The sequence below is a fragment of the Molothrus aeneus genome, chromosome 9 (assembly GCF_037042795.1).
Source record: "Molothrus aeneus isolate 106 chromosome 9, BPBGC_Maene_1.0, whole genome shotgun sequence".
Lineage (NCBI taxonomy): Eukaryota > Metazoa > Chordata > Aves > Passeriformes > Icteridae > Molothrus > Molothrus aeneus.
In genome coordinates this window covers 16,518,753-16,543,716 of record NC_089654.1, presented here as the reverse complement: position 1 = coordinate 16,543,716, position 24,964 = coordinate 16,518,753, and the positions used below count along the sequence as shown (strand labels likewise).

The following is a 24,964-nucleotide window of genomic DNA, read 5'->3' as shown; positions in this document are numbered from 1 at the left end:
AATGGGTATTTGGCCAAAGTAATTGCTGATGTGTGTCCATTGAAGCTAGCAGAGTAGCATCTGTTTTTTTCACTAATTCTGAGTTTCAAACACTAAAACTATTGGTTTACAATTTTGATAAAGCTTATGTTCACATTCATGTTATCAATTGCACTCTCATGGGCTCTGTCCTCAGCAGTCATGTGTATAAGCTGAGATATAGTTTCCTCATTTTCTCACTCTAAAGTTAACTCTTATTTAGCTTCATTCTGGTTATATAAGTAGTTTCACAACAGTAGTGACTGAATTTCAGATGGGTAAGGTAGTGGAAGAATTTCACCTAATGATTTGCACTTAGGCTCTTTCAGCAGTACCAAAATAGAATATTGGATGAATGTGATGTTTCTTTTATCGTGCTGGATCTTTTACATATAATAGGTCCACTCGTCAAAAGTTTATTTTCAGCTCTTGGTGAGAGAGATTTCTGACAGGGACTAAGTACACCAAGATTAGATGCCTCAGTAACAACTAAAATCTTAGTTGTAGGGGTTGTGACTACTTACCTGAAAAGTGCAAAGATTCTGCTTTTAATGGCCTTCAGGAGCTCCCTTTATGGATAATATTTTTTTGTATGAAAATTATTAGTTCAGGATACTTTTTAGGAAAAATATATAATAAACTAATGTGGATTTGTTTGGTTTTGTTTTTTTTTTTTTTTTAGAAGAGATGAATGATGAAGAAGACCATTCCCTTCCTCCAGAGCTGACAGAATTGCTGGGTGCTAACCCACTGCCAGCTCCAAAGAATACTGATGGCCTGACTTTTCCATTTCACATTAACAGAGGAAGACATGACACAGTGGGAGAAGAAATCTTCCCATCCAGGCATTCAGTAGATACATTAATAAATCATGACTTCGGGCATTCCCTCTCAAAACATAAAGAACCTGAAGAAGTTCAGGGCAGTGCTGATATGGCTCTGTCCATAAAGTGTGATGACAAAGTTATGACAGTAGCTGTAGAAAAAGATTCTCTACAGGTTGGTGTGATATCTTATTCTCAGAACTGGAGAGGCTTTTTTTGACAGCCCATTTTATTTGCATTTTGACTGAAAAAATAAACATTCAAAGTCCTACGGCCATCACCACACAACCCCCCCAAATAGTTTGGTGAGGAAACTATACTGTGGATCTTCTTTGCCATAACTCAGGATAGGGTTTTCTCTTCCCAGCAATCTGGTGGTTTTTAGAGGGATTTCTGATTGAAGGTGTGCATGGTTGATTTGTCAAAAAATTACTGTACTCAGCCATTAGTCTGAGTTTTTAGTTTCCAAAGAAGCTGCTTTTGGTAGCAGTGTGAGACCTAAATAGATCTAAAGATCTGTCTTTACTATCTACCAGCTGATAGATTGCTTTGTGTCCATTTGTATTGTGGAAAAGGGCCTGAAACAGCATTTTAGCTCATTTCAGACCAAACAGAGTCAGCATTATTAATCAGCAGATTAATAATGAACCTGTTGTTTCCCTTTTTTCCATGTTACATTTATTCCTTGTGTGCCATGTGTAGCAGCATTTTGCGAGTGCCCTTGCCCTGCTGTCAGTCCAATGAGCTTCCCTTGCAGCAGCCAGGCAGTGCTGAGCTGCAGTTCAGCAGGAGCCCAGTGCTGCTCTGCCCTGACAAAGCTCCTTTGTTCCAGGCCGGCGGCCACGCCCGCACCGAGCTCTCGCTGCTGGACCACTCCTGCAAAGCCAGCATGAACGGCACACACTTCATCCTGGAATCCTCACTCAACAAGTGTGGCACTCGGACAGCATACATCTTCAACAAGATTGTTTATTTTAACTCTGTGAGTACTTACCAAGAGGATCCACCTTCTGTACTGCATGTCGTAGTAGTAACAGGAAGCCATTGCAGTTAGCTTTATCCTTCCTGCCTAGCTCAGTTGCAGCCACAGTCCCTGTATTCAAGGAGGTAGGAAGGCTGCACATCCAGTATGCTCCAGTGGTCAGATAGTATCCCAAAGGAAAACAGAGGAGTTTGAGTTAAATACATTTTACAACACGGCTGCCCTTTGGGGACCATCTGTACCAGTCTGCGAGAAGTTGCACTGGTGTTCCCTGTGCAGCTTTGATCATCCATACTTAAGCAGAAATACATTGCTGTAAAGAGAAATAGGAGTGAAGTTTTCTAATTGCACAAAGCACTACCTTTAAATTCATACCCTGAATTAAGTGAAGTCTTTCTTCTAAAATTGTGTGTGAAAAAAGGCTTTTAAAATGTGAGGCAACGACATTATTTTTGCATGCTTTTCTCTTACAATCTGAATTTTTTTTTTTTAGCAGTTGCTATATGTAATGAAGAGACTCTTGAGTACTTGTATATGAGTGATGATGCAAAGGAGCCCAGTTAGGTTGTAATCAACTGCTTCCAGATTGGCTCAGCTTATGAGTCAGAGTACAATGCAGATATTCTGGGTTCAAAAGTAATGACACGTTTCTCTCGCTGAGCTTTCCAGTACATAGAAGTAACTTTGGCAAATGATGGAAAGCCTGTGGTCCAACCCAAACACAGCTCAGGCAATCTGATCTGACCTTGCCTGGTTAAAACTGTTCTATGCTAGCACCTAACTTTAGAAACAGACCCAAACCAAGACAGAATCTTCAGCGAATGACAGAAGAGCACGGGTCTGGAGCTAAGTACTCTCATGGTCCCTGTATTCTATTATGGCCCAAAGTAACATGGTTATTTACCTACTCTCCTTTCTCCATCGTGTCTTTTAATAGTCTTGGCTATACACTTGAACTCCCAATGATGTATGGGATTGCTCAGAATTTGGGAGTGTTTCTCCTAAAACACAGACACTGCAGTGGAGTGTCAAAGGGCGTGTGTACATCATTTTTTAGCAGTTGCTCTAAGTCTAAGAAAACAAATTTGAAATCCTGAGAGGGAAGGAACTAGCTGAGAAGCTGCAAGCATAAAGAGGCAGAGTGCAGAACACTGGAAAACAGAACTATAAATTTCCAGGTGAAGAAATGAAGACATATGAAAAGGATGATTTAAAAAAAGGAGGAGAGAATTAAGTGAAAAAATGGGAGGAAAATGAGGAAGTAATATTATGGTTTTGGGTGTACACCTCTGAAAAAAAATTGCTGATGACAGAAAAGAAAATCCTGTAGTGACCCTAACATTTTTAGTGATTTTTTATGAGTACACTAAGGAGAACTGCTAGTTGCAAAATATCACTTTAGAAAGCCTTTTTTCAGTGTTGGCTATAGAAATACTAGAAATAGAATGGAAATGCTGGGCTGCTCATTCAGACACCAACACCCAGACTGGTGTCCTTCTTCACTGGCTCTGAAATCTGGAAAAAAACTCTGGCATTCTTTAATTATAAGCTGCATATCCTGCATGCTCAGCACAAGGCTGTTCAAGACACGCTTTCACCATTTGCTTAGCTGGTGCTCTTCTTGTGGCCTTTGCATTGTTCTGAAGAGAGCAGAAAATAACAAGCATGAGAGTGCTCTGTTATCACCTAATCTAATTTGTTTGCAATCCCTCTCTGTGCAGATTGTCATTCAGCTGTCAGCACCAGCTGAAGGCAGTGGCTTTGAAGATGAGGACATGGAATCAGGTGATAATGGATTTCCAGGGGATGCTGATGAGGGAGAAGTGCCTTTCTCAAGCTGGCCTGAAATAGCGGTATGTTACCCTCGGTTTTGCACCTGACAGTGAACAAATACCTATTGTAATAGGCCTTTCACATGAATTATATTAATTGTCTAGAAATTCATTTGTCTTTTAACTCATTTCTTCTCACTATTGTTTCTTATGACCCTGTTGAAGATTTGCACTGAGTAGATGTAGCGTGGGTGGGCCTATATTGTACATAAGAAATTTGTCCTACCACTCCTGACTCGGGATGTTACTGTATTTTTTTTTTCTCATTTTAGTTTAATTGCACACTGCACCAGCCAGAGGATGACAGAGGCATTTTCTGGCCTCCTGAACCACACATCACCAATGTGACCTTCAACATGGATCTGTACAAAACAGATTTATTCCTTGCTCCCTCCCAAGGACTCTTCTCTGTTGCCAAGAATGGGCCAGTATATGTAGAGGTAACAAACTGAAAAAGACTTCAAACTAGCAGAAGGGTTTTGCAAGGCTGTGCAACTGAGCCAAATCTGTTCTTGTCCGCTGAAAGGTTTTGTTGGGCAGCTGGTTCAGGCCTCTCTGATGCCTGCAGAGAACAGAAACTGGGGAATAAGAAGTAGGACAATATTTTGGGTAAAAAACCCAAAGGATTCTTGCAAAATGGATGAATTTAACTTACAAGGTGGATTGCTGATTCTTCCTAAATCTGCTTTTCCATACCAAAATTGAAGGTGGTTTCTGAGCTCATACTCTGAACTGGCATGTCCTGATGGGTTCCTTTTATTGTGTGTCTGAACCTCATCTGAAAGATGTAGACATGCAAAAAAATTATTACAAATGTGTGTCTTTCATATGCTAGTGTTCTCAGGTTACACAGTCAATACAAATTGTGGTCTCTCTCCAGTCTGCTTAAAAACATCAGTTATAATCCTTTTGAATGCTGCCACATAAGAGATCTAGCAGATTTAGGTAAATAACACTAAAACAAAATCAACAGCTGGGTACCTTTGACTTCGGGTACATTTTGCACAATATTTCCATGTGTTGCTGAGTTGCTTATGAAATCTGTGGAATTTCACACCAACACAGTCAGTATTTTTAAAGATGCAGCTATGCGAACAGAATTTTGGATTTTCAAATAGTGGTAGACATTAATAAATGCAGCTTTGGCATTTATTGAAGAAGTATTGCCAGTTTCTAGGCAAGTAAATCACAAGGTGTGAGCTACAGGGTTGTAAGACCAGGAAAAAGCAGCAGTGCTGTGCTGTGTTTCTCTTGCCCAAGTCAGTTCCTCTTTGGGAGCCCATGTTGCACATGATAAGCACGGTGACCCCTTTGGTGCAGTTTTCTTCATTATTTCAGTGTCCTTTGTAATTTCTTTTTTCCCTACCCAGTGGAAAGTACTTAAGACAGCTAATGCAAAAAATAAAGTCTGTTACACTCAGTTAAGAATGTTTTTATAACAAACACTTAAAACCCTCCACTTCCTTCATTGATCTGGGATGAATCCCCCTGACTCTGAGCCTGCTGGAGCTGTTTATTCAGACAGATGTTCTGATTTCTTCATCACCTTTCCTGGCAAAAGCCTTTTTATTCTGTTTTTCTTTCTTGCACAGTGGAAACCATATCAGTTTTGAACTTCAGTGACTCCATTTTTTAAGATGACTCTGGGTTTTTTTTCCTCTTTTTTGTTTCTCTTTTGCATTTGCTACTAAGAAAAATATTTTTGGGTTTTGATAAATACATATTTGGTAAAAATTCTATATCTCCATTGTCCTTGTTTGGTAAGGGTTTTTTTGTGTTTGAATCTTTCGGATTCTGGAATTTTATTCTTTCTTCTCTGCTGTCATTTTCTTACCATATTTTGATCTTCCATCTTCCTCCTGTGTTTCTTTTCTTTCCTTGAGATATCATTCATCTTTTTATTTCATTAACTGTAATATGCCTGTCCTACTTTCCATAATCTCTTTTTTAATTAGTTTACACCATCAGCGTGTTTCCTGTCAGTATCTGTGGCTGACTTTTGTTCATCCATCTTTATTTCTGCTCTTTTTAGAAGATAGTCTTTCTGCTTAGATGCTTCAGCACATCCCTTCATCTCTAATTTGATTGCTGCTCACATAAGGGAGAGAAAAAAGGAGAAATGCTTTTATTCACAGCAAAACTCCTAGAATCCAGAAATTACTGCATAGACCACACAATTTGGCAGCCTCTTCCTTAAAGATACATGCAGCACATATGGATTAAATATGCATATAAGGCACATTTCTTCTAAGAAGATTTCTTGTGGAACTATTTCATTGGGCTGTGTTAATGGTTGGATAAATGCTTCTGTTGTTTATTAAGAGCAATGTGCCTCATTTGTTACAAATTCCATTTATTTTTTCCTTTGAATTATTCTGTAGCATTTATTGTCTGCATTCCAATCCAGCTGAGCAACATCAGGGCACTGGAGGCTTTCAGTCTTAATTATTTTTCATAAAAGAATATGAATTTCAAACTTACAATAAGCTAAAAGGATCCTTTCACAAGAAATGACGGCTTTTTAGGAGGCTCAGTCACCCCCTCCAGCCCAGGAATGCCACCCACACATCAGACCATGACCTCCTCTCTGCCTTTGCATTCCTCTCTTGGCTGGGGGTGGATTCTCTGTTGTGTCTGTTGCCTTTTTTTTTCCCTGTTTTCATTATAATTTTGAACAGATACAAAACCATGGAATTAGTGATTGATTTCCATAGAGCTCTGTTATAGCCTGTTTGTCTAAGGGAGGCACTGCCATCTCAGGTGGCAGACACAGATATTACTGTGTGTCTTATCTGGGGGGGGGGGGGGGGTTCATCTGCTTTCAGAAAGATAAGGGATTGCTGTATTTATGCATGGTTATGCTATTAAACAGCTGCTGGTTTTGAAACCACAGATTTTCTGTCTCTCGGTTAGACAGTTTACCCTTAACATTTAGCCTTCAAATTACTGCAGATTGGAAATGGCACTGGAAAACTGCTTAAAAAGTTGTTGAAAATATTAATGAAATGTGAACTAAAAATGTCATTTCTGAGATCTTACTGTCTCTTTCTTTAATACAGGTGTCTGTGACTAAAGCTGACAGATTGCTGGGCTTTGCTATTCAAACGTGCTTTGTTTCCCCGTTTTCGAATCCAGATAGAATGTCTGACTATACCATTATAGAAAACATTTGTCCTAAAGATGAATCTGTTAAATTCTACAGTATTGAGAAAAAGAACTTTCCAATACCATATGCACAGAAGGACAGAAAAAGATTTAGCTTTGTGTTTAAACCAATGTTCAACATCTCACTGCTCTTTCTTCACTGCGAGCTGACTTTGTGTACAAATAAAGGCAAAGATACTCAAGGACTGCCAAAGGTCAGTAATTAATTAAATTTATCAAAACCTCTGATTTAGATAAAAACAGTGTATTTTTTCATCTGAATACTGAAGGTAATAAATAGTTTTCTATGGAATTGTCTAATGAACATGATATCTCTAGGCTTAGAGTTTTAGTAGATAAGAGTTATTATACTGTGCATTTTGACTACATAATTTGCAGTTGCTGTTTAAATTTCTTTAGGTGGCTACAAATAGAAATTGCTTTTTACTGCACAAGTGGTTCAAGTTTATCTTTTCAATGCATATCCAAAGCACAAACAATGTTAGCTTTAATTTCCAAAGACATGCACCATATTAGATAATACTGTAATCTGATTGCTACAAAAGATAAGGTTGTTTGGAGGTTCTCATTTTTTGGTAAATTGTGTAGGGTAAACTGGTTATGAGGCAGCTGTGCCACTGGCAGATGGGTGACTCTGACCTCTGTTCTTTGCACTCCAGTGCATTCCTCCTGATGAAGCTTGCACTTCTCTCAATGTGGATATGATCCTGGCCATGATGCACAACAAGAAAACCTTCACCAAGCCCCTTGTTGTAATAACACATGAAGGAAAACAAGAAGGTATAAAAATGAGCTTGACCTGTTTAATTATGCTATATATATAGAATATTGTGTAACATACAGTCACTTGAAAGGAGGGAGCATGTGACATTGTATAATATTGTGCTGGTGCTGTGTCTGTAAGATGTTACTTGTTAGGACATATTCCTGGCAGCAGGCATCAGGCCAAGTCACAGCCATTTTTTAATCACATTACTGTTCTCTGGACATGTGGGTTTGCTGAACATTGAGAGGGGAATACTCAAAGTAGTACAGAATAACATGGGTTTTGGAAGTATGAATGTAGCAGTAGCATTTGGAGCGATTTCTTGCTGCCCAGAGATCAAAGGCAGTCTTGTGTTCCCTGCTGTGTCCTTTATTTATTGTGCTTGTAAATATAAATTTATGAATAATAATAATAGAATCACAAAGTATTGAGGATCTTAAAGCCTGATAAGTTTATAAGGCAAAGAGGTGGCCCCTGGAGACTCACTACATTCTTAAACTATGAAGAGCAAAGGATAGTATGCACAAAGGGGCTCCACTTTGGTGGGACTTGTTTGATTATGTAATCTTTCTTGGGGAAAAAAAAAGAGTGTGGTTAGTAACTGGTTGAAGGAGTTGGAGAGGCTGAAGTGCATTATGAGGTAATGCCAAACAGCATGATAGGACCTTATTCTAGGTTAAGAATATGCCCTGTGAGTGATGAGAAGAACTGTTCTCAGTTTCATTTAATTAAAAAGTTTTTCTTAGTAGATCACTCTGACAAGAGCATCAGTCATGTTTTGATGCAGTCCTGGAAGAAAATATGTTCATTTATCTTTCCTTTTTGTATTTGCATTGATGTTTCATAAGAAGCTTCAGTGTCTTCCCATACACATCAAAATCTTCCAATAGTGTCCAAAGGCTGTTTGACCTCTGGAATGCTTTTCAGGGAGCATCAAAAGGGTGGTGATCAGGAGTCATTTAATCTCTGTTTTACAGTGCATGCTGTTAGTCCTTGAACTATTTAAAGTTGAAATACAGCATTGCTAGGGGACATGGACAACAACTGTTTCTGTCTAACTCTGCAAGTCAGCTCATATTTAGTTCGGAGGGTTTTTAACAAAATTGTTAATACAGACCAAATCCACTATGAATTAAAGTCAAGTATTTGATCTGTTGCTGTTCCCATTAAAACTGTGCTTTGGGCCTGATTCTGGACTTCCATTTTGCTCAGCTCTCATATTATTTCAGTAGATTTTCTATTGGGAATGAGTAAATCCTGCAAGTGAAATTCGTCTTTCACTAAACAGACTCGTACTTCAGCTCTCTTGTCCTTATGATGTGTGGAGCATTGTGCACAGCTCCCATCTTGGGCTCCACTCAGAATGTTGTCTTTGTCAGAGGCACAAGGTCTCAGTGTGCAAAGACAAGCTAAATTTATAAAGATTACTGACAAGACAACAGTGTGATAGAGTATTTTGTTGCATTGTGGGTGATTTGGTATAATTGTAGGACTCTTGGTGGAAATCTCCCCAGCATATCCCAGCTTTCAGACAAAATACAAAGTGGCACATGAACAATGTAGCTTTGTTGGTGTGCAGTTCTGCAGTGAATCAAAACCCCGTTCTTAAAGCCAAATGCCATTGTTGGCCAATACGTGAACCTAAGATTTGGAGAAGAAATTATATCACATTATTAAACAGGAGGATTTACCTCTCAGAGGTAAATTTTATTTGATGTGAACAGAACCACCTTTTACTATTGCAAACCACTCTGTGTGAGGTACTGCCCCTGGTTCTCCTTATCAAGCCACATGTGAAAGTCATGGGCTTGACATTTCAAAAGTCAGAACAAACTGGTCATTGCAAAGTTTTTTTTTTTTTCTTCAGACAAAAAATACATGCCATTGCCTGTATTAGAAATCACAATGCTAAATCTGAATGAGAATTTGCAGTAGATCCCAATGGAGGTGATTAAAACCTAACTCCATGCCACATACATTCCCTTTGCATTCCTGCATTTCCCCATGCTCTCTCCCACTCCCATGAAAGGCACATGGATGGCCATTTATATGCTAGGAAATACATGTTCTGTTGAAATAATCTACCAATGTTGTTCAGATTTTTGCTAAGTGTGGAAACTTTAGATTATTATTTCCACAGCAAAAACAGACAGGTCACCGAAAGAAGGTCAAAAGGGTAATTAATAAGTGCCTCTATCCTACAAAGGTATAGAAAATGTTGATAATTCTAAAGGCTGGCAGCACTTGTTTTTAAATTAGATGGTTTTAGTAGACCTCAGTGATTCTCACTGTTTCCAAGTTGCTCTGAGAAAATCACAATAAAATATATTTAAGAACTGGATGTCTGAAGAGAATTGATAATGAGCTACACAGCTTATCATTAGCTGATTTCATATTCTCTGTGGAGAGGCCAGTGATAGAAATAGCATGGAAAATTCAATTTCCCCTCAGCTCAGAAGGCATTTTCTTGGCACTTGGGGTATGCCAGTGGAGTGTTTGGACAATCTGACAGTGCCCTTACCCATGTTTGTACTTTACAGGTCTCCTCGGTTTCAGTCCAGCCCTCCTTGCAGATCTTACATTCAGTTATATTTTTGCTGTTATGTGCACTTGATAACTTTCCAGATTATTTGTGCATATGCTACCCCACACACCCTCCATGTCCTCACCTGTTTGCTACTACTGTTCCACCTGTTTTGGACCATCTGCCAAAAGGGATCTGCAAGAGATACTCATGTGTTGGAACAAAACACAATAACGCAGTTTAAGAATAAAATGCTTTTTGGGTTTTGTAGGCACATGTCTCTCAGGGCCTAATGATCTAAAGGATATTGCTGGAAGTTTGGTGCTGCCATCTGGGTTTTAGAAGTTAGAAGCATAGTCTTACTTAAGAACACTTTAAATAAATGAATATATTTATTTTCAGTATTCTTGGGCTGTTATGTTTGCATTGAAATGAATTAAACTATTTTTTCCAGTTGCTAAAGATACAAAACCAAGTATTGAAATACAGTCTTATCAAATCCTTCTACATCTGTTGCACTGATCACACTCAGATATACCAGAATATAAATGAAATCCCTGAGTTGCTGGGCAATCCAGAATCAAGCTGCAGCTAACCAAACAGGTCTCTGGGTCTGAAGCCAGAATCTCTAGCTCTTCTGCTTGAAGTGGCATTCTTGGAGAAAGATAAGAGAGGCCAGTTAAGAAAAAGGAGGGGAATTTCTTAATTTTTTAAACATTTACTTGTCTCTTTCTGTTATGGGGTGATATCTTTATCACTATGATGATGATATTTTATATTCTTGCCTAAAATAATATCTTTGATCTTTGAACAATACCTATGAACTTTTATTTCTTATATATAAATTTTTTAACTTCCCCCAAAAAAAAACAACAAAAAGGAAAAACAAACAACAACAATGACAAAAAAACCCAAACCCACACAACTTAGAACTTCCAAGACTGAATACTATGTAGGACTCAGGAAAATGGGTAAATCAACACATATTCATGCAATTTGGACAAAGCAGTATGTATTGTGCTATAAAACTCACTACTCTTTAATGAGTGTGTGCTTTTGTGTGTGTGTGTGAGATTCAGTGTGCTGGTATGTCATGATTAGTGAGTGGTCAGATGAATGTAATCACCTTAACAGAATCTTTGTTCCTTCACAATCTGTGAACTTTAAGAGTTCCACAGAGGGGTAACCAGAGTTACTGTGGGTCATGCCTGATGACATCTGATTTGGGAAAGGTTGCAGTGTATTTGCCAGCAAAATATACAGTGCATGAACTATACTGTAGATAGAGTCCCTTGAGGAATAATTAATATATGAAAAGAATTTTTCTGAGATGAGTGAGATTACTGAATTTAGTCTGCTTTCCTTGAAATTCATGGTTTGTAAAAATTACAGTTCATGTCTTTCTGTCAGATCAGAACCTGCATAGTTTGTAGGCTCAATGTGGAACTCTATCTGATTAATGTTTTGTGCATTTTCTTTGTTTTAAATTAGATCCGTCCCTTCCAAAGCCAAACGTGAGACAGCCACGTAAGTAACTCTTAAAACAACCTCTTTTCATCTTTAAATGTTTGTCTACAAAGCATTATATAAATTAAGAAAATTCTCTTCAAGCTTTCTGAGTGTGTGCATGTTTAATTCAGAGACAGAACAGAATTCTGGCTGTATTGTTGATTGAGAGGTTCCCATCAGTGTTCAGGGGAGGACTGTGACCTTTTGTGTATGTGAAAATCAGGTTTGGGGAAACACCACTGAGAGTTTCAGCCCTAGAAAGTTCATGTGCTGGTGTGTGTGTGTTATCTCCCCTCTCTGCTGAGGCTACAGCTTCCCAACAGCAGAGTTAGAGCAGCAGAGTTAGAGCAGCTCTCCCTCAGAGCTTCTGTGTCCTACCTGTGTCCTGTTTGAGCCTCACTCCTGTCCTGCACCACAGCCCCGCATGCTCCAGCACCAGCATGTACAGGCCATGCTTACATGAGATCACTGCCTTGATATGGATTCATTTCTTTGGTTTGAATGTTAATTTGGTGTAGTGAATGAATCAGGGTTGATTAGTGGCCCAGAAGAGGAGAGAAGCAGCACTAGAAGAAAATAAACAGGAAGGTGCAGATGATGTGTAGCCAGAAGTGAGAATGGAGAAAAGGGAGATTTAAAGAGGAAGTGCAAGGAAGGATTTTCTTCTGCTCCTGTCCCTGTGTCTTCAAGACTAAATTTGTTCAAAATAGCAAAGGCAGTGAGCAATTATGCTTCTGCCACTTCTCCATGCAACTTTCTTCTCTCCACTATGTTTCCTCCTAAGAGGAGAGGACACTGACTGGTGCCTGGTGGAAAAAACTGTTGAGTTTAGTCTTTTGTGTTTGCATTTCAATGACTACAAGTAGCCAAAGGAACTAGAAACAATCTCATGGAAAAAATGAAAGAAAACCTTTCTAAGACACTATCTGTCAGGTGTTGTCTATGCAAACTAGGTCATAAATACCCAGAAATGGGTCCTGAAGGCCCTTGCCAACAGGAGCTGCTGGAGAAGCCTTTTGTCAAAAGAGGATGAGGGATGTCCTTAGGGGCATCTGCTGGATGCAGGATGTGTAAAGTGAGGGTGTTGGTTGTGTTCTGAGAACTGAAAATATTCCACTGAAGGATACTACTAAGATCCAGTCAGCTCATTTCCTGGCCAGCATAGTCAGTAAAATGTTATTCCTTGGACTAAGCAATTTTCTGCATTGGGAGATATTAAAAATACTAAAACTAGAAATAAGGTTTTTAAGAAGAAATTTCCCTAAAAGATTGCAGAATGATTATTAAATTTCTTAGTATTTCTAATTATCAAAAAGAAAAACACAGAGGCCAAAAATGTTTCTGTTTGGATGATTAGCACTGGAGGACAATACCTCCAGGAACCAAATGCTGTTACCCTTGAAATGGTCCTACAAAAAGGCCTCTCCCCTATAAAGTGATTTATGTGTGTGTGCTTCTATTTTTGTGATCTGGAATTAATTTCAGTTATTGAAAGTGTTGCCAAATGTGAAAAACAATTGTTTCTATTTATGTTTTTGCTGACTTTTTGCTGGCATCTCTTTCCTCTTAACAGCAGTTCCGTTCTCCACCTAGATTTCAGACTGAACTTGAGGAGATGTAGGGAAAAGTTTGTTTGGATGTTAGGCCATTTAAATGAAAAACATTTTTGCCAAACATTTCAGCCTTTTTAAAGCGCACTTTAAAGATAAATGAATACTTAATTGAAAGCAAGTTATTAACAGCCAACCAAAAATGCTTAATTTTTGCAACATTTTCCAGACTTGGGTGTGCTGAGCTGGAGTTTTGCTTTGTGATGTGGAACTTTAATTTCCTTGATGCAAATCTGCCAGTTGATTTCTCAAAGCGGTGCTTAGTTAACTACGAAATTTCAAAAAACTTTTCTATGCAAGAATTGGGGTGAATTTCTGTAGGATTTCTGCCTCTAAAATAAGCAGTGCCTGTGTTTGTGTTTCCCTGAGCAGCGGTGCTGTACGGGCTGGACACGCTGACGGTGGTGGGCATTGCCTTCGCGGCGTTCGTGATCGGAGCGCTGCTGACCGGAGCGCTCTGGTTCATCTACTCGCGCACAGGTACCACGGCCCCTGCACGGAGAGGGAGGGAGGGCAGCAAGCCACCACTGCTCATCCTGGCCTGTTTTACTGCCTTGCTCTCTCTTCTTACTCAGGAGTTTTCCAGCAGCTCCTCCCATGAGCCTCTACTGCATATCAGCCCAATGATACCCACCCTTCCCTAGAGGGAGATGTTACGTGTTATGGTTTAAAATTTGCTTAAATAATTTTAAACACAAGTCTTGGAAACTCACCTGGGACATGAGTAAAACTGAGTATTCCTTGCTTGTGTGATATCATTAGTAACATCTCTGTATTTTGAATTTATCTAATATTTCAGTTAATGGATCCCTTTTGGTTCCCATACTCCTTTTGAATTATTTTTTTTTGCAGTTACTGCATTAGGCTGATGTGTACAAGACACGTGCCAAATGGTTAAGAGAATACTTTATCTGAACAGACATATTCTGACTATAACTAGACTTGAAAATTTTTCTTGGCCCTTGATTACATGGAATTTTGCCACAATTATTTATTCCTTCATTCTTCAACTACTATTTTCAATTGCTAGAAGTCACGTGTAATCTTAATTGTGTGCAACCAAATACTTAGGAATGTGTCTGAATTGGTGCAGCCTCTAATCACACATAATTTTCCAGTGTCTCAGACTTTTTTCCCATGCTAAACTAAATTAGCAAAAATGGAATACTGTATTGAAAGAAGAGGGCATTTGGGGAGCTTTCTGTTCCATGGCCCAGGCAAGGACTGGACATTGGTAGAGCCTTGATTTCCAACATGTGACCTTGGCTGCTTGTGGGTTATGGGGTATCTCAGGATCCCTAGAGTATTCTGGGCTCCCAGCTACTTCTACTTTAGACCTCATGAGACCCTACCAAGATCTTGGAGGTGGGAAAAATGTGAGGTCAATTACTCCAAGCCTGTGCAGCTCTAGAGCACTGAAATTTGCCTGTAGCCCACTTCAGGGTTTTTTTTTTTTTCTGTCATCTGAAACCTCATGAAAGCTATTTAGGAGTGAGAATCCAGCCCTGTTGGGTCACGGCTTCTGTAAATATTATGACGTAGAAGCTTATGTTAATTTGGAAATAAAAACTATGGCATTTTTTCCATTTGGCAGTGCAACAATTTTTGGATAAGCAGTTTAATACTTCTCAGTGCATCAGCTGTGTATGAAACTTGTTTGGAACTGAAGCAAACATGGAAAATTTAAAGGTTGTGATAATATGTATAAACTGTATAATTCTGTCTCATATAAGTACTGAAACATTGTGGAAGAAAAGTGCTATTTCAGTGAGTAAGTGGGAAGTTAAGTAATTCCCATATGAGTAACCTTTATTAACAAAAAAAATTTAACTAATTGTTAAATTAATACCCCTGCTCCTGCATTTGTGGAAGTTCAATCTGTATTCACACACAGAACCATCTATAGACACATTGTGTGTCAGTAGTCAAGGAACACTGGGAAGCCAACATGATAAATCCTTCAGCAACAGTAGAATGTGGACCAATCCCATTGAAAGAATTATATTAGTGAAGGACATCAGTCATGGTGACCACATACAAGTAGTGGAGAGGGCAGCTGCTCTGGTTTGTGCTTGAGAGATGAAAATAAGTGGAGAAAAAAGTCACACAAAAAGTAGTAAATGAATATAAGAAAAAAAGGGGACACTAACTCACCAGATTAGAGAATCACAGAAATGATAAAAATTATCTAGGAAGTTTTCTGGTTCAGATTTTCAAAGGATTGTGAAAGTGCACCTATGTTCCTGTGCACATAATTTTTCTGTGCATAGTGTCTTGTGTCTACAAAGCATAACTTGCAGCAAAGGCAGCAAAGGTTCTGGCAGCCTCTTAGAGGCCAACTGCTGTGGCAGACAAGATAATCCAGCTGCAGTGGAAACATTTCAGAGCTCGCTGCAGGCTTTTATTAACTTGAGGAGGGGAAGAAAAAAAGATAATCCAAATTTCATCTACAGAGTGGCTGTCTTCTGCCATTAGAGAATTTATGCATTGCTGAATCGTGTTCTGAAATTGCGTCTTTTGTTGTAAGCAGTACTGGGTTTCCAATATATGGTTTAGACAAAAGGTTGGAAAATATGAGTTCATTCTAGAGCTCTCTTTTGCTGATACTCAGAGCACAGATAAAAGCTACTGCTGGTAGAGAATGGCAGCTTGGGATGTGTGAAATAAGTTATTTTTGTTGCTGTAGTGCTATGTGCAATGCAGCAAAAGGCCATATTTTTGCCAGTAGTAACATTTGTTGATACAATTTTATTAGTGTGTCTCTGCTGCTAACAAAGAAGGTGTTACGTGAATGAGCTCTTTTGTTTGTCTTGATAGGCCATTAGCATTAAAACCTCAAGCAAGTGATAGCAGAAAGGAGCCACAAAATAGGTAGAATTTCATCTCCAGATATTGAGCAAGGATTGTTGTGTTGTCATGTAGGGCTTTTGCTAATTTCAATCATGAAAAATTTCTGCCAAAGCATCACAGCTGTGCTTTAGAAAATCCTAGATTTTCTGAAGCAATTTGACATGGAGTAGAGATGTCCTATGATACACAGGTAGTAAAAGAAGAGAGAGGGAAAGCTAATATCAGAACAACAGAGGAGGAGTTTTAGCTGACTTGTCTGCAAAAAGACTCAGTACTTTTGATCCTTTCTCTAGTCAGTTAAAGGGCATGAAAGGTGTTGGTGCTGCCTGGAGAGCACCCAAGAACTAAGGGAAATGCCAGACATTGGCCACAATTAACCTCATTTCTCTAGGGGCCTTGTAAAGAAGCAAAAGTTTTGCAGTGCGCATGAATGCAGAAACTCTTCATAATTTAACCATATAAATATGGATCAATGTAATATGTGTCTTAGTAGGGTTCACTGAGTATGTTTAGGAGAGACAGGCACAAGCCTGATTAGTTAATGGGACCGTTAAACCTTGTAAATTGTGTTACAGAAAACATCCGTCCCTGCCTTCTCTGAGGAAGTGCGCTTCCCCTCTTCGGGCTGTGCTGCAAATTAAGAGGATAAAGTGTTCCAAAATCTGAGAAGTTAAAAGTGTCCCTCCTCCCCCACTTCTCTCCCTTTTTTATGAGATCTGATTTAAAGTAAACTGACATAGCAACCAATTATATTTGGCAAATGGAGATAGAAAAGGAAACATTCAGACTTCCTGGACAGGGAGTACAACTGGCAGCTTTCCTAAGAGTGAATAATAAAGTGCACGTTGTTGCGTTCAGATGGGTAAAAGTTTGTTTACTGTCAATAGATGAGATGTGTCCATTCTGAGCAGTTTTGGTTCAGTAACATGAGATACATGAAACTGTTTACATGAAAAGGACAGATTGAGACTGCCTCTTCAGTGATCGTTTACATTTCTTTACATCCTTTTCTTGAATGCTCTTTAAAAAAAAGCTTTGCTACGGTTTAGCTAGGTGTTGAGGAAATAAAATACAGGAAAAATCAGCCAGTCCAGATGTAGTTGCTAGGCTGTGTGTTCATAACATCACTGTGATTTGGATTTTTTTTTTTCTTGAGAACATTGAGAGAGAATTTGTTATTATTCAAGAAGTGATTGTAGTGCATCAGAGCTGATGTGCTCTAGAAATGAGGTGCTGCAGAGGCCATTACAGTGGAAGGAAGGGGCCTTCCAACCCAAACAGAAGGGAGGGTGCCTCCTAGGACACTTTCCAGAGGAGCCAGGAGAAGAAAGCGAGCCATTGGGCTTGCTGGGGACTGTGGCACTGCGCTATTGCTTTACTGAAACATGTAAACCAGCATGTGTTTGGCTTATAAATGAATTATGTTTAGATGCATACAGATTGTATTGGTGTGCTGAGGCTGACCAAAGCTGTGTGTAATAACCATGTGGTCTGTAAAACGGGTGACAGCAGAGCTGCAGGGGAGGCGGGGGCCGGGGGCCCTGGCCGGGGGAGCCCCGCGGCCGCCCTTCCTCTGCCGCCCTCCCGAGTGGCTTCTGCGGCGGGGCTGGGGCTCTGCAGCCCCCCCGCTGCCTCCTGATGTTTGTCTCTTGTGTAGTTTTAATGAAAGGGAGTTTGCTTATCGCTGCCTTTATAAATATATCCTGTAGTACAAAAGGAAGGAAAACATGTACACAAACAACGGGAGGAGAAGGGAGCAAGTCAGGAGGGGAAGAAACATCCAAACAAGGCTTATGAAAGCCTGTGCAGCAAGATGACACATACTTTGATTTGCTACTGTTTATTCTGGGGGATTGCAAAGCCACTTCCAAAGCAAGTTAAAGCTGAAACTTGTTTTTTTTTTGCAGATGACTGGGGGTAGATTCTGACCTGCTGCCTGTGAGCAGAAATCCACGGCTCATGTATGAGCTACAATAGTTATTTCTTACTCTGGGAAAAACAGACTCAAAATCTGCTCACTAGAGTAAAATGCTGGACTGAATGCTGAATTTAAAAACAAGATCTTCACATCTTTTTAAAAGTTTTTTTGGCCTCCTGAGCAGTGTGGTTTACTAGTTTAATTTGTTGTTTTTTCTGTCCTGTCCTGCCCCTTCTTTCCTCCCCATTCCTAAACCAGTGGGGTGTAAGGCAAGAGCTGTGTGTTGTGGGGCTTTAAGTGCACTTAGGCTGTGGCTGTGGCTTGAGCTAGCAGCACATCTGCTGGGCTCCATTGCACAGAGCACTTGCAACCTCTGCTGTGAGAAATCCTCAGACCTCCCTTGTTTGTTTGCAGCACCTCTGAGTATTGAGCAGCCTGCAGGATATTTTGTGGCCTGAGACACAAAGCGTTAAAGGCGCATTTCTTCTGCAGTCGTTCCGAGAAGCTGGGCTCTGGCAGCTGGGCAGCAGCACACAGGGCATGGGGATGTGCCAGAGCAGCTCCTGTGGGAGGAAGCTGGCTCGTCCTTGCTCTGTAACCCTCTGGATGCAGGCTGTGCCTCCAGCCTTCAGCCTGTCACTGAAGCAGTCACAGGAAGTGGGATCTCTACCAAATCCTGAACATGGAAGAAAAATAGGAGCGTGCAGACCTGACCCATGGCATCAGGTTCTGGAATAACATAGGATAATGTGGAGCAGGAGAGCTGTGTCACCATAAGCTCATGAGGCAGGAGATGTACTAGCCTCTGACTTTTCCAAATTGCTCTGCCCATGATTCCACAAATCATTTCCGTCTTGCTGCTTTTCTGGGAAAGCAGCTGTGCTGGTGCTGGCTACCACAGCAGGTCTGCAGCTCAGGCAGCAGCAGTGTGACTGTTGCTGCACTGAGATCACAGGTTCACTTGCTGGAGATGAGCTCAAGGGAGGGGGCAGCTACAGTGCACATTATATAAACTTAAGTCTTGCCATCTGTTTTGAAGAGACTATTTTGTAATATTGCTAAGGTTACAGACTTGAGCACTGTAACTTTAAAAATGCCACAGTTATGGTTTCCTATGTGGCCTTATTATGATCTTTGAGGCATTACATGGCATAATTATTACTTTCGTGCTTAGTTGACAGCTGGATTTTTCCTTTCAATCCCAGCCATAGGTGCAGAACGGTGTGAGGAGACCCCACGTGCTTGACTTGGCAATCTAAATAGTGAAGGGGTTGTTGAGACATGCTCTCACTACAGGTTCTAAGTTCTGCACATACTGTGGTAACTATAGGAAAACTTCCTGCATGTTGTTTTAGCAGTAAATCAAGTCAAGCTTTCAGGATAGCCTGTTGTTTTTCTACAAGAAGAAAACTGGTTGTGTCTCAGGATATGTGGTATCCAGCTGATGGAAGAAGATTGTTTTGAGCTACGCTTTTAGTAAATATGCCACTCTATAAACTGGCATTAAAACTAAAAACCTACATTTCCTGGCCTTTTTCCTGGAAACAGCAAAGCTGTAAAGTGTCCGAGTTGTGTAATAGGACCCATTTTGAGTGACAGCTGACAACAGAAGATAGACAGTGTTGATCTTGGCAGTTTCCATCAGCTGCTTGTAAAATGCTCAAGGAAACAGCGCTGTTATTTTCCCCATGTGCGCAGCAATGCTTAGGTGCCAAAGTCTGGTAACATTTTCAGAGATACTCCAATTAAGGTCTGTTACCCAATATGTTAATTGCATAGGAAAACAAACTGCCAGAAGAGGAGGACTAGGAAGAAATGGATTGTTGTTTTCTGTGAGAACATTTTCAGTTTCCCTTCTCCTGACCCCACTTTTTCCCTTGCCTGTCCCTCAGGGGAGACAGCGGGAAGACAGCAGGTCCCTACATCGCCACCAGCCTCCGAGAACAGCAGTGCAGCACACAGCATTGGCAGCACACAGAGCACCCCCTGCTCCAGCAGCAGTGCCACCTAACCCGGGGACACAGCCAGGGAGCAGCACAGGACTGTGGGGACATCGGACAGCAGCTTCTGAACGTTGAAAGGATCGGTTTGGTTGCTTCTGGAAAAAATGAGGAGGGATTTTTCTACAGGGGGGGAAAAAAGACTGATTTTCTTTTGGGGAAGCCACTGTGTGTGTGAGTGTGTAAATGAGCACACAATGCATGAGTGAACACAGCAGCCTGTTGGATCTTGTTAGCATGTTGTGCTACATGTGACAAAGCTACTAATTTTACAGTACTGCAACCTGTTCTAGGGGTCTGTGGGCCCTCAATGTGAAATCTATGCCAGTTTGGAAAAATGCTGCTTTGTCTATATGATTTTTTCCTTTCCCTGAACCTTATCATTGACACAAGGTATTAATTAAGGGAATTCAGTCATAGAATCACAGAATGGTTTGGGTTGGAAGGGACTGTAAAGATCATCTAGTTCCAACCCTCTGCCATGGTCAGGGACACTTTCCGCTAGACCAGGTTGCTCAAGCCCCATCCACTGTGCCTTTGAATACTTCTAGAGATGGGATATCCACAACTTCTCTGGGCAACCTGTTCAGTTCCTCACCATCTTCACAGTAAAGAGTTTTTTCCTAATGTCTAATCTAAACCTGCCCTATTTCAGTTTAAAGCCATTGTCCTTGTCCTGTCACTACATAAGATAAGAACAAAGGTGAACTTAGGTCAAAGGATTTCTCTTTTTCTGAGCGAGAAAGCATCAATATCAGATCTCCTTGGTAAATAACATTTTATTATTCAGCTACATTTAGCCTCTTTTGAATAATCTTTTTTTTTCAGCTTACAGCTAGAGCATCTCATTTGCTTTCCTGTTGTGTTTGCAGCTTCAGGTTTGTTCCAGGTATTTTTGTTATAATAGTCATTGATTTAGTAATTGGAAAAGAGCACACTCTAACATTCCCTCTCTTGTTTTATGGGCCAAAGCTCTTTTATTAGAGATTTTTTGATCTGCTATACCAAAAACAGGCACACACAAACATTAAGACAAAGAATGGTCTTATGCACTAACATAGATGGGTGTGTACCTTTAATGGCAATGTCTTTATACAAATAGATCTATATCTAGGTATACATAGCCTAACCACTTTACCAATTGGAAATTATCACAGCATTCCTTCCATACATAAACATATAATCCATAAATATATATATATATAAAAATTAAAAACTGTCTTTTCAGTTTATAATGGTAGATAGATGAGCTAAAGAAGTTGATTTGGTTCTAATATTTTAGCTAGCCTAAATTCTCTTTGAAATAAGAGATGAGTTTGAGGGCACAAGGAATGTACAATAGTCCCTGTTGTTTGCTATTCTCTGAAAATAGTTGTGCAGTTGTTTGTGTCAAACTGTTGTATGAATGTTATGATTGGATAGTCCCAAAGTAGTAGCAGAATATGGAAATGGAAGAAGGGTACTAATTGTCACTATTTTTAGTGTCATTGCCTTATCTTCACCTTCAGATTGATGCAAAATGAAAAGCAGAAAAAGACACTTTTAACATGTAATTGTTTGACTCTTACTTGCCACTTTGTAATGTGTTCTACTGATCCTTCTTTGATGAAGAGAGAGCATTGTTTTCCTCTAAAAATGAGATGAATAACTTTCATTAGTTGTAGTGAAGGTTACCTATGTTCTGCAAGAGACGAAGGGACTTCATTACACTCGAGTGATAGTCTGCTCTGAAGTCTGAGCTGCAGACTTTTTGCTGATTCTACACTTGTGCCTTGCTGATGCCAGAATGGTCCAAGTGCAACATATGCAAAGATTTAAGTGCCCAGGATCAGGCAGAGTGTTATTCACTTTAAATCAAATTTGTTACCAATCCTGCAAACACCTCTGCAAGCAGGTAACTGCGCACCTTGTCCTCACTATTGGAAGCACGTACTGGACTCTGAACCAGGGCTGGTCTCGGTGTCTGTGCAGGCAGGGGGGCCTCAGAGTTACACATGCAAAGATATTTGATGCTACAGGCCAGTGAGCAGGCCTGGTGACGTGGACAGGGTGCCATGTAAGCGTGGTTACCCCTGCAGAAGGGTGTGCAGGGTGGCTCTGCTCCCAGCCGTGGGGAGGATGAATGTGCTGCCTGTGTGGTTGAAAAGAAAGCGCTTTGCCTAACCTTCAGCAGAATGTATTGTTAAAGCATATTCTATGTGTAAAGTCTTTAAAGATGTCTTCAAAGAAGACTAGAGTCTTTAACTTCAATCATAGCTATATTTTACTACATTAAATTTCTGTATAAAGATATATTTAAATGTTTTAGATAAATGTAAGTTACTCTATATGAAATGTTTAACTTCAATTACTGTGAAATTTACATATTTTGTAAATTCTTTTCCCCGTTTTAACCCTTTCCTTCCTCAGATATTTTATTAAGTAGTTTCTCATAGGAAGTATTAGATTTGGTTGTTGGGATGGACAGGTTGAAAAATTCTGTGTAAAATAGATAATTGTATATTTTTGAGAGAAACATGCTGCATTATCAATCTTTTTATCAAAAATTTATTCTAATTTTAGAATAATTTACAGATTTATATATACCATTGGATAAACCAAAAATATATAAAGGTCAAAGATTTGATTTGTTGACTTGTGTGTGAAATAGAGTTTAAATTAACTGAACTTGGTATACTCAGCTATTTAATTCAGCAGTTTTAATACAACTGAGTTAATTGTCTGTTGGAGTTCACCAAAATGGCACAATTGCTTAGCAGATGGAAGAGTAATTTCTGTTTCAATAAAGAGAGAGAACCAAACCCAAGCATTCCCAGTGAATAACTTTATAACAGAAGTGTGCAGTACTTTGCAGCAGCTGCTAAGTTGCCCTCAGCTCAGGGCCTGACACAGCTCTGGTTTTACAGCAGCCATTTGTCAGCACTGCCAGGCTCTGTGTGTGGGGTGGCAGCTCCTGAACGGTGAGCGCTGAGGTGCTGATTCCCACCCCTGCCCCAGGGGTTTCACCACGCTGCACTCACATGGCCGAGCCCTGTGGGGCCTGCAGGCCAGGGACACTGCTGTCTGTCCCAGCAGGGGTTTGGGTGCATGGAGTCAGTGTTAATTTCAGCATGATGGAAGCAACTGCGAAGGAACTTCTTATGTCAGATTGGGAGGATTGGGTTTAAAATGGACAACTTGTGCCTGTAAAAGCTATTAGGATACTTAAAACTCCCAAGTAGACTGCTTGTTCTGTCATGTGTTGTCTAATCACTAACTCTAACCTTTTACTTTATTTGGTTTTGGACATTTCTACATTTGTGATTCAAGAGATCAGATCTTTCTATGTTAGGCTATTTTTGTAGCATTTGCCACATGAAAATGGATTTTGCAAAATGTCTGTAGATGCTGATGATTGTAACCTTTCCCCTGCTCTTTCCTAACCATTCCTCTCCTGTATGTTCTTTCTGTTATGTATATCTACCTCATGCTTCACAAGAAGACTGTACTGTTGGTTGTGCTGGGAGCCCTTCATGTGAGGTGCCTGTTGTACCCTGTTGTTGTTTGTCATTCATTGGGATGTTCACAGCATTACCAGATCTTCGCTGCTGTGTCCTGACAGTTCCAAACACAATATTCTCACCTTTGAATAAATAACTATATTTCTTTTAGATGCAAATGCCAAATCAAAGAATGAGAGAAATTTACTTCCTAAAACCTGTGGCCAGTCTGAACACCCCGTTTGTATTTCATATTGCATTCAGTATTTCAGAGCCTTGTGTAAATGCATAGTTGTACAGTTTTGATAACCACAGTGTCATGTCATCTTAGTCTCTTGTGCATAATAAAGCATATATCAATTTATTAATAATTGATGTCATGATTCATTTATGTCTGTCCTCGTGTCCCATAAATTTCAGTGGGAATTGTGTGCAGGATTTGATTTTGTGTATCCACTTCTGAGTTCTTTTAATCCATTGGCTTTGTTTGACTACTCAGTGTCATGGCTTCTTGCAGAAAACAGTAGATATGTTTAGTTAAATGCTGCTGGTTTTTGCTCAAAGTTCAAGTCCAGAGTTCTGATCCTGTGGGCATTTAGTTGTTGCCTGTCAAGACACAGCCTCAGTTGAATTCTGCAGAAAGCCTGGCTTGAGCACAGTGAAGCCCTGGGCTCTGCAGCAGCAGAGTGCTGCTGGGTTCTACCTGTGACTGCAGCTACACTGGAGACGTGAGCAAGATTATTTTCATCACTGAATGATCTTCCTGTGCAGGAGCAGGTAGTTTTGCTGTGTATCAGCAGGACAAGAATTTGGGTGTTTACTGTCCTGCTTTCTAATTTGTTTCCTATATTTCTTGTGCAGAATATTCTTGATGGGCACTTGAGGGGAGCAGCCTTAGTGGTTTTTCTCTGGGTTATTCAGACATTGTAGTTATTGACTCACAAAAGGGAGTTCCTTAGTAAGGGAATCTAAAATGTTAAATGATCACTTTACAAACTAAGATTCCTTCAGTACAGAAAAGGCTATTAATTAGTAGCAGTTCTAAGCTTATGTGTTGCCTATGACATAATTCACAGAGGTGCAATGGATTTATTGCTTCATAACAACCATATTTCAGTTACTGCATCAAGACACTTCTGTTTTCCTGTGGAAATGAGCTCCATAGGGTGAACTCAGCTGAAAGTTGCTGTAGCTGCTGTTTCCTTTCTCCTGTAAAATTTATACTTTGATTGAAACATGGTGTGAAAGCATGATCAGTGTCTCATATGTGGAATTAATTTTAAAAGGCATTTATTAGCCAATGAATTCTGATATATTTGCACGAGTATTTTTAGCCAATAAGAGGTAAGAGTATTGCCATATTGCAGAGTAGGTATCAATGTTGTGCATATTTGTTCTTTCAAGCATTGCAAGTGAAGCAAATGTTTTGGATGGTCAAAAAATACCAGGTGCCAGTTTTGGGAAAAACACAGTCCAGAGCTCTTCAA

General features: G+C 39.9%; 1 protein-coding gene across 1 annotated transcript in view; it reads left to right on the top strand.

Moving 5' to 3' along the window:
• TGFBR3 (transforming growth factor beta receptor 3) overlaps positions 1-23,848 on the top strand; it is a 108,394-nt gene extending 84,546 nt beyond the window's left edge. The window contains exons 9-17 of the mRNA XM_066555961.1: positions 701-1,017; positions 1,675-1,824; positions 3,546-3,677; positions 3,929-4,096; positions 6,716-7,015; positions 7,481-7,601; positions 11,603-11,638; positions 13,603-13,710; positions 19,891-23,848. Of these exons, the coding sequence (XP_066412058.1) occupies positions 701-1,017; positions 1,675-1,824; positions 3,546-3,677; positions 3,929-4,096; positions 6,716-7,015; positions 7,481-7,601; positions 11,603-11,638; positions 13,603-13,710; positions 19,891-20,009 (1,451 nt within the window). The 3' untranslated portion in view covers positions 20,010-23,848. The remainder of the gene's footprint in view (positions 1-700; positions 1,018-1,674; positions 1,825-3,545; positions 3,678-3,928; positions 4,097-6,715; positions 7,016-7,480; positions 7,602-11,602; positions 11,639-13,602; positions 13,711-19,890) is intronic.
• Positions 23,849-24,964: the final 1,116 nt, after the last annotated feature.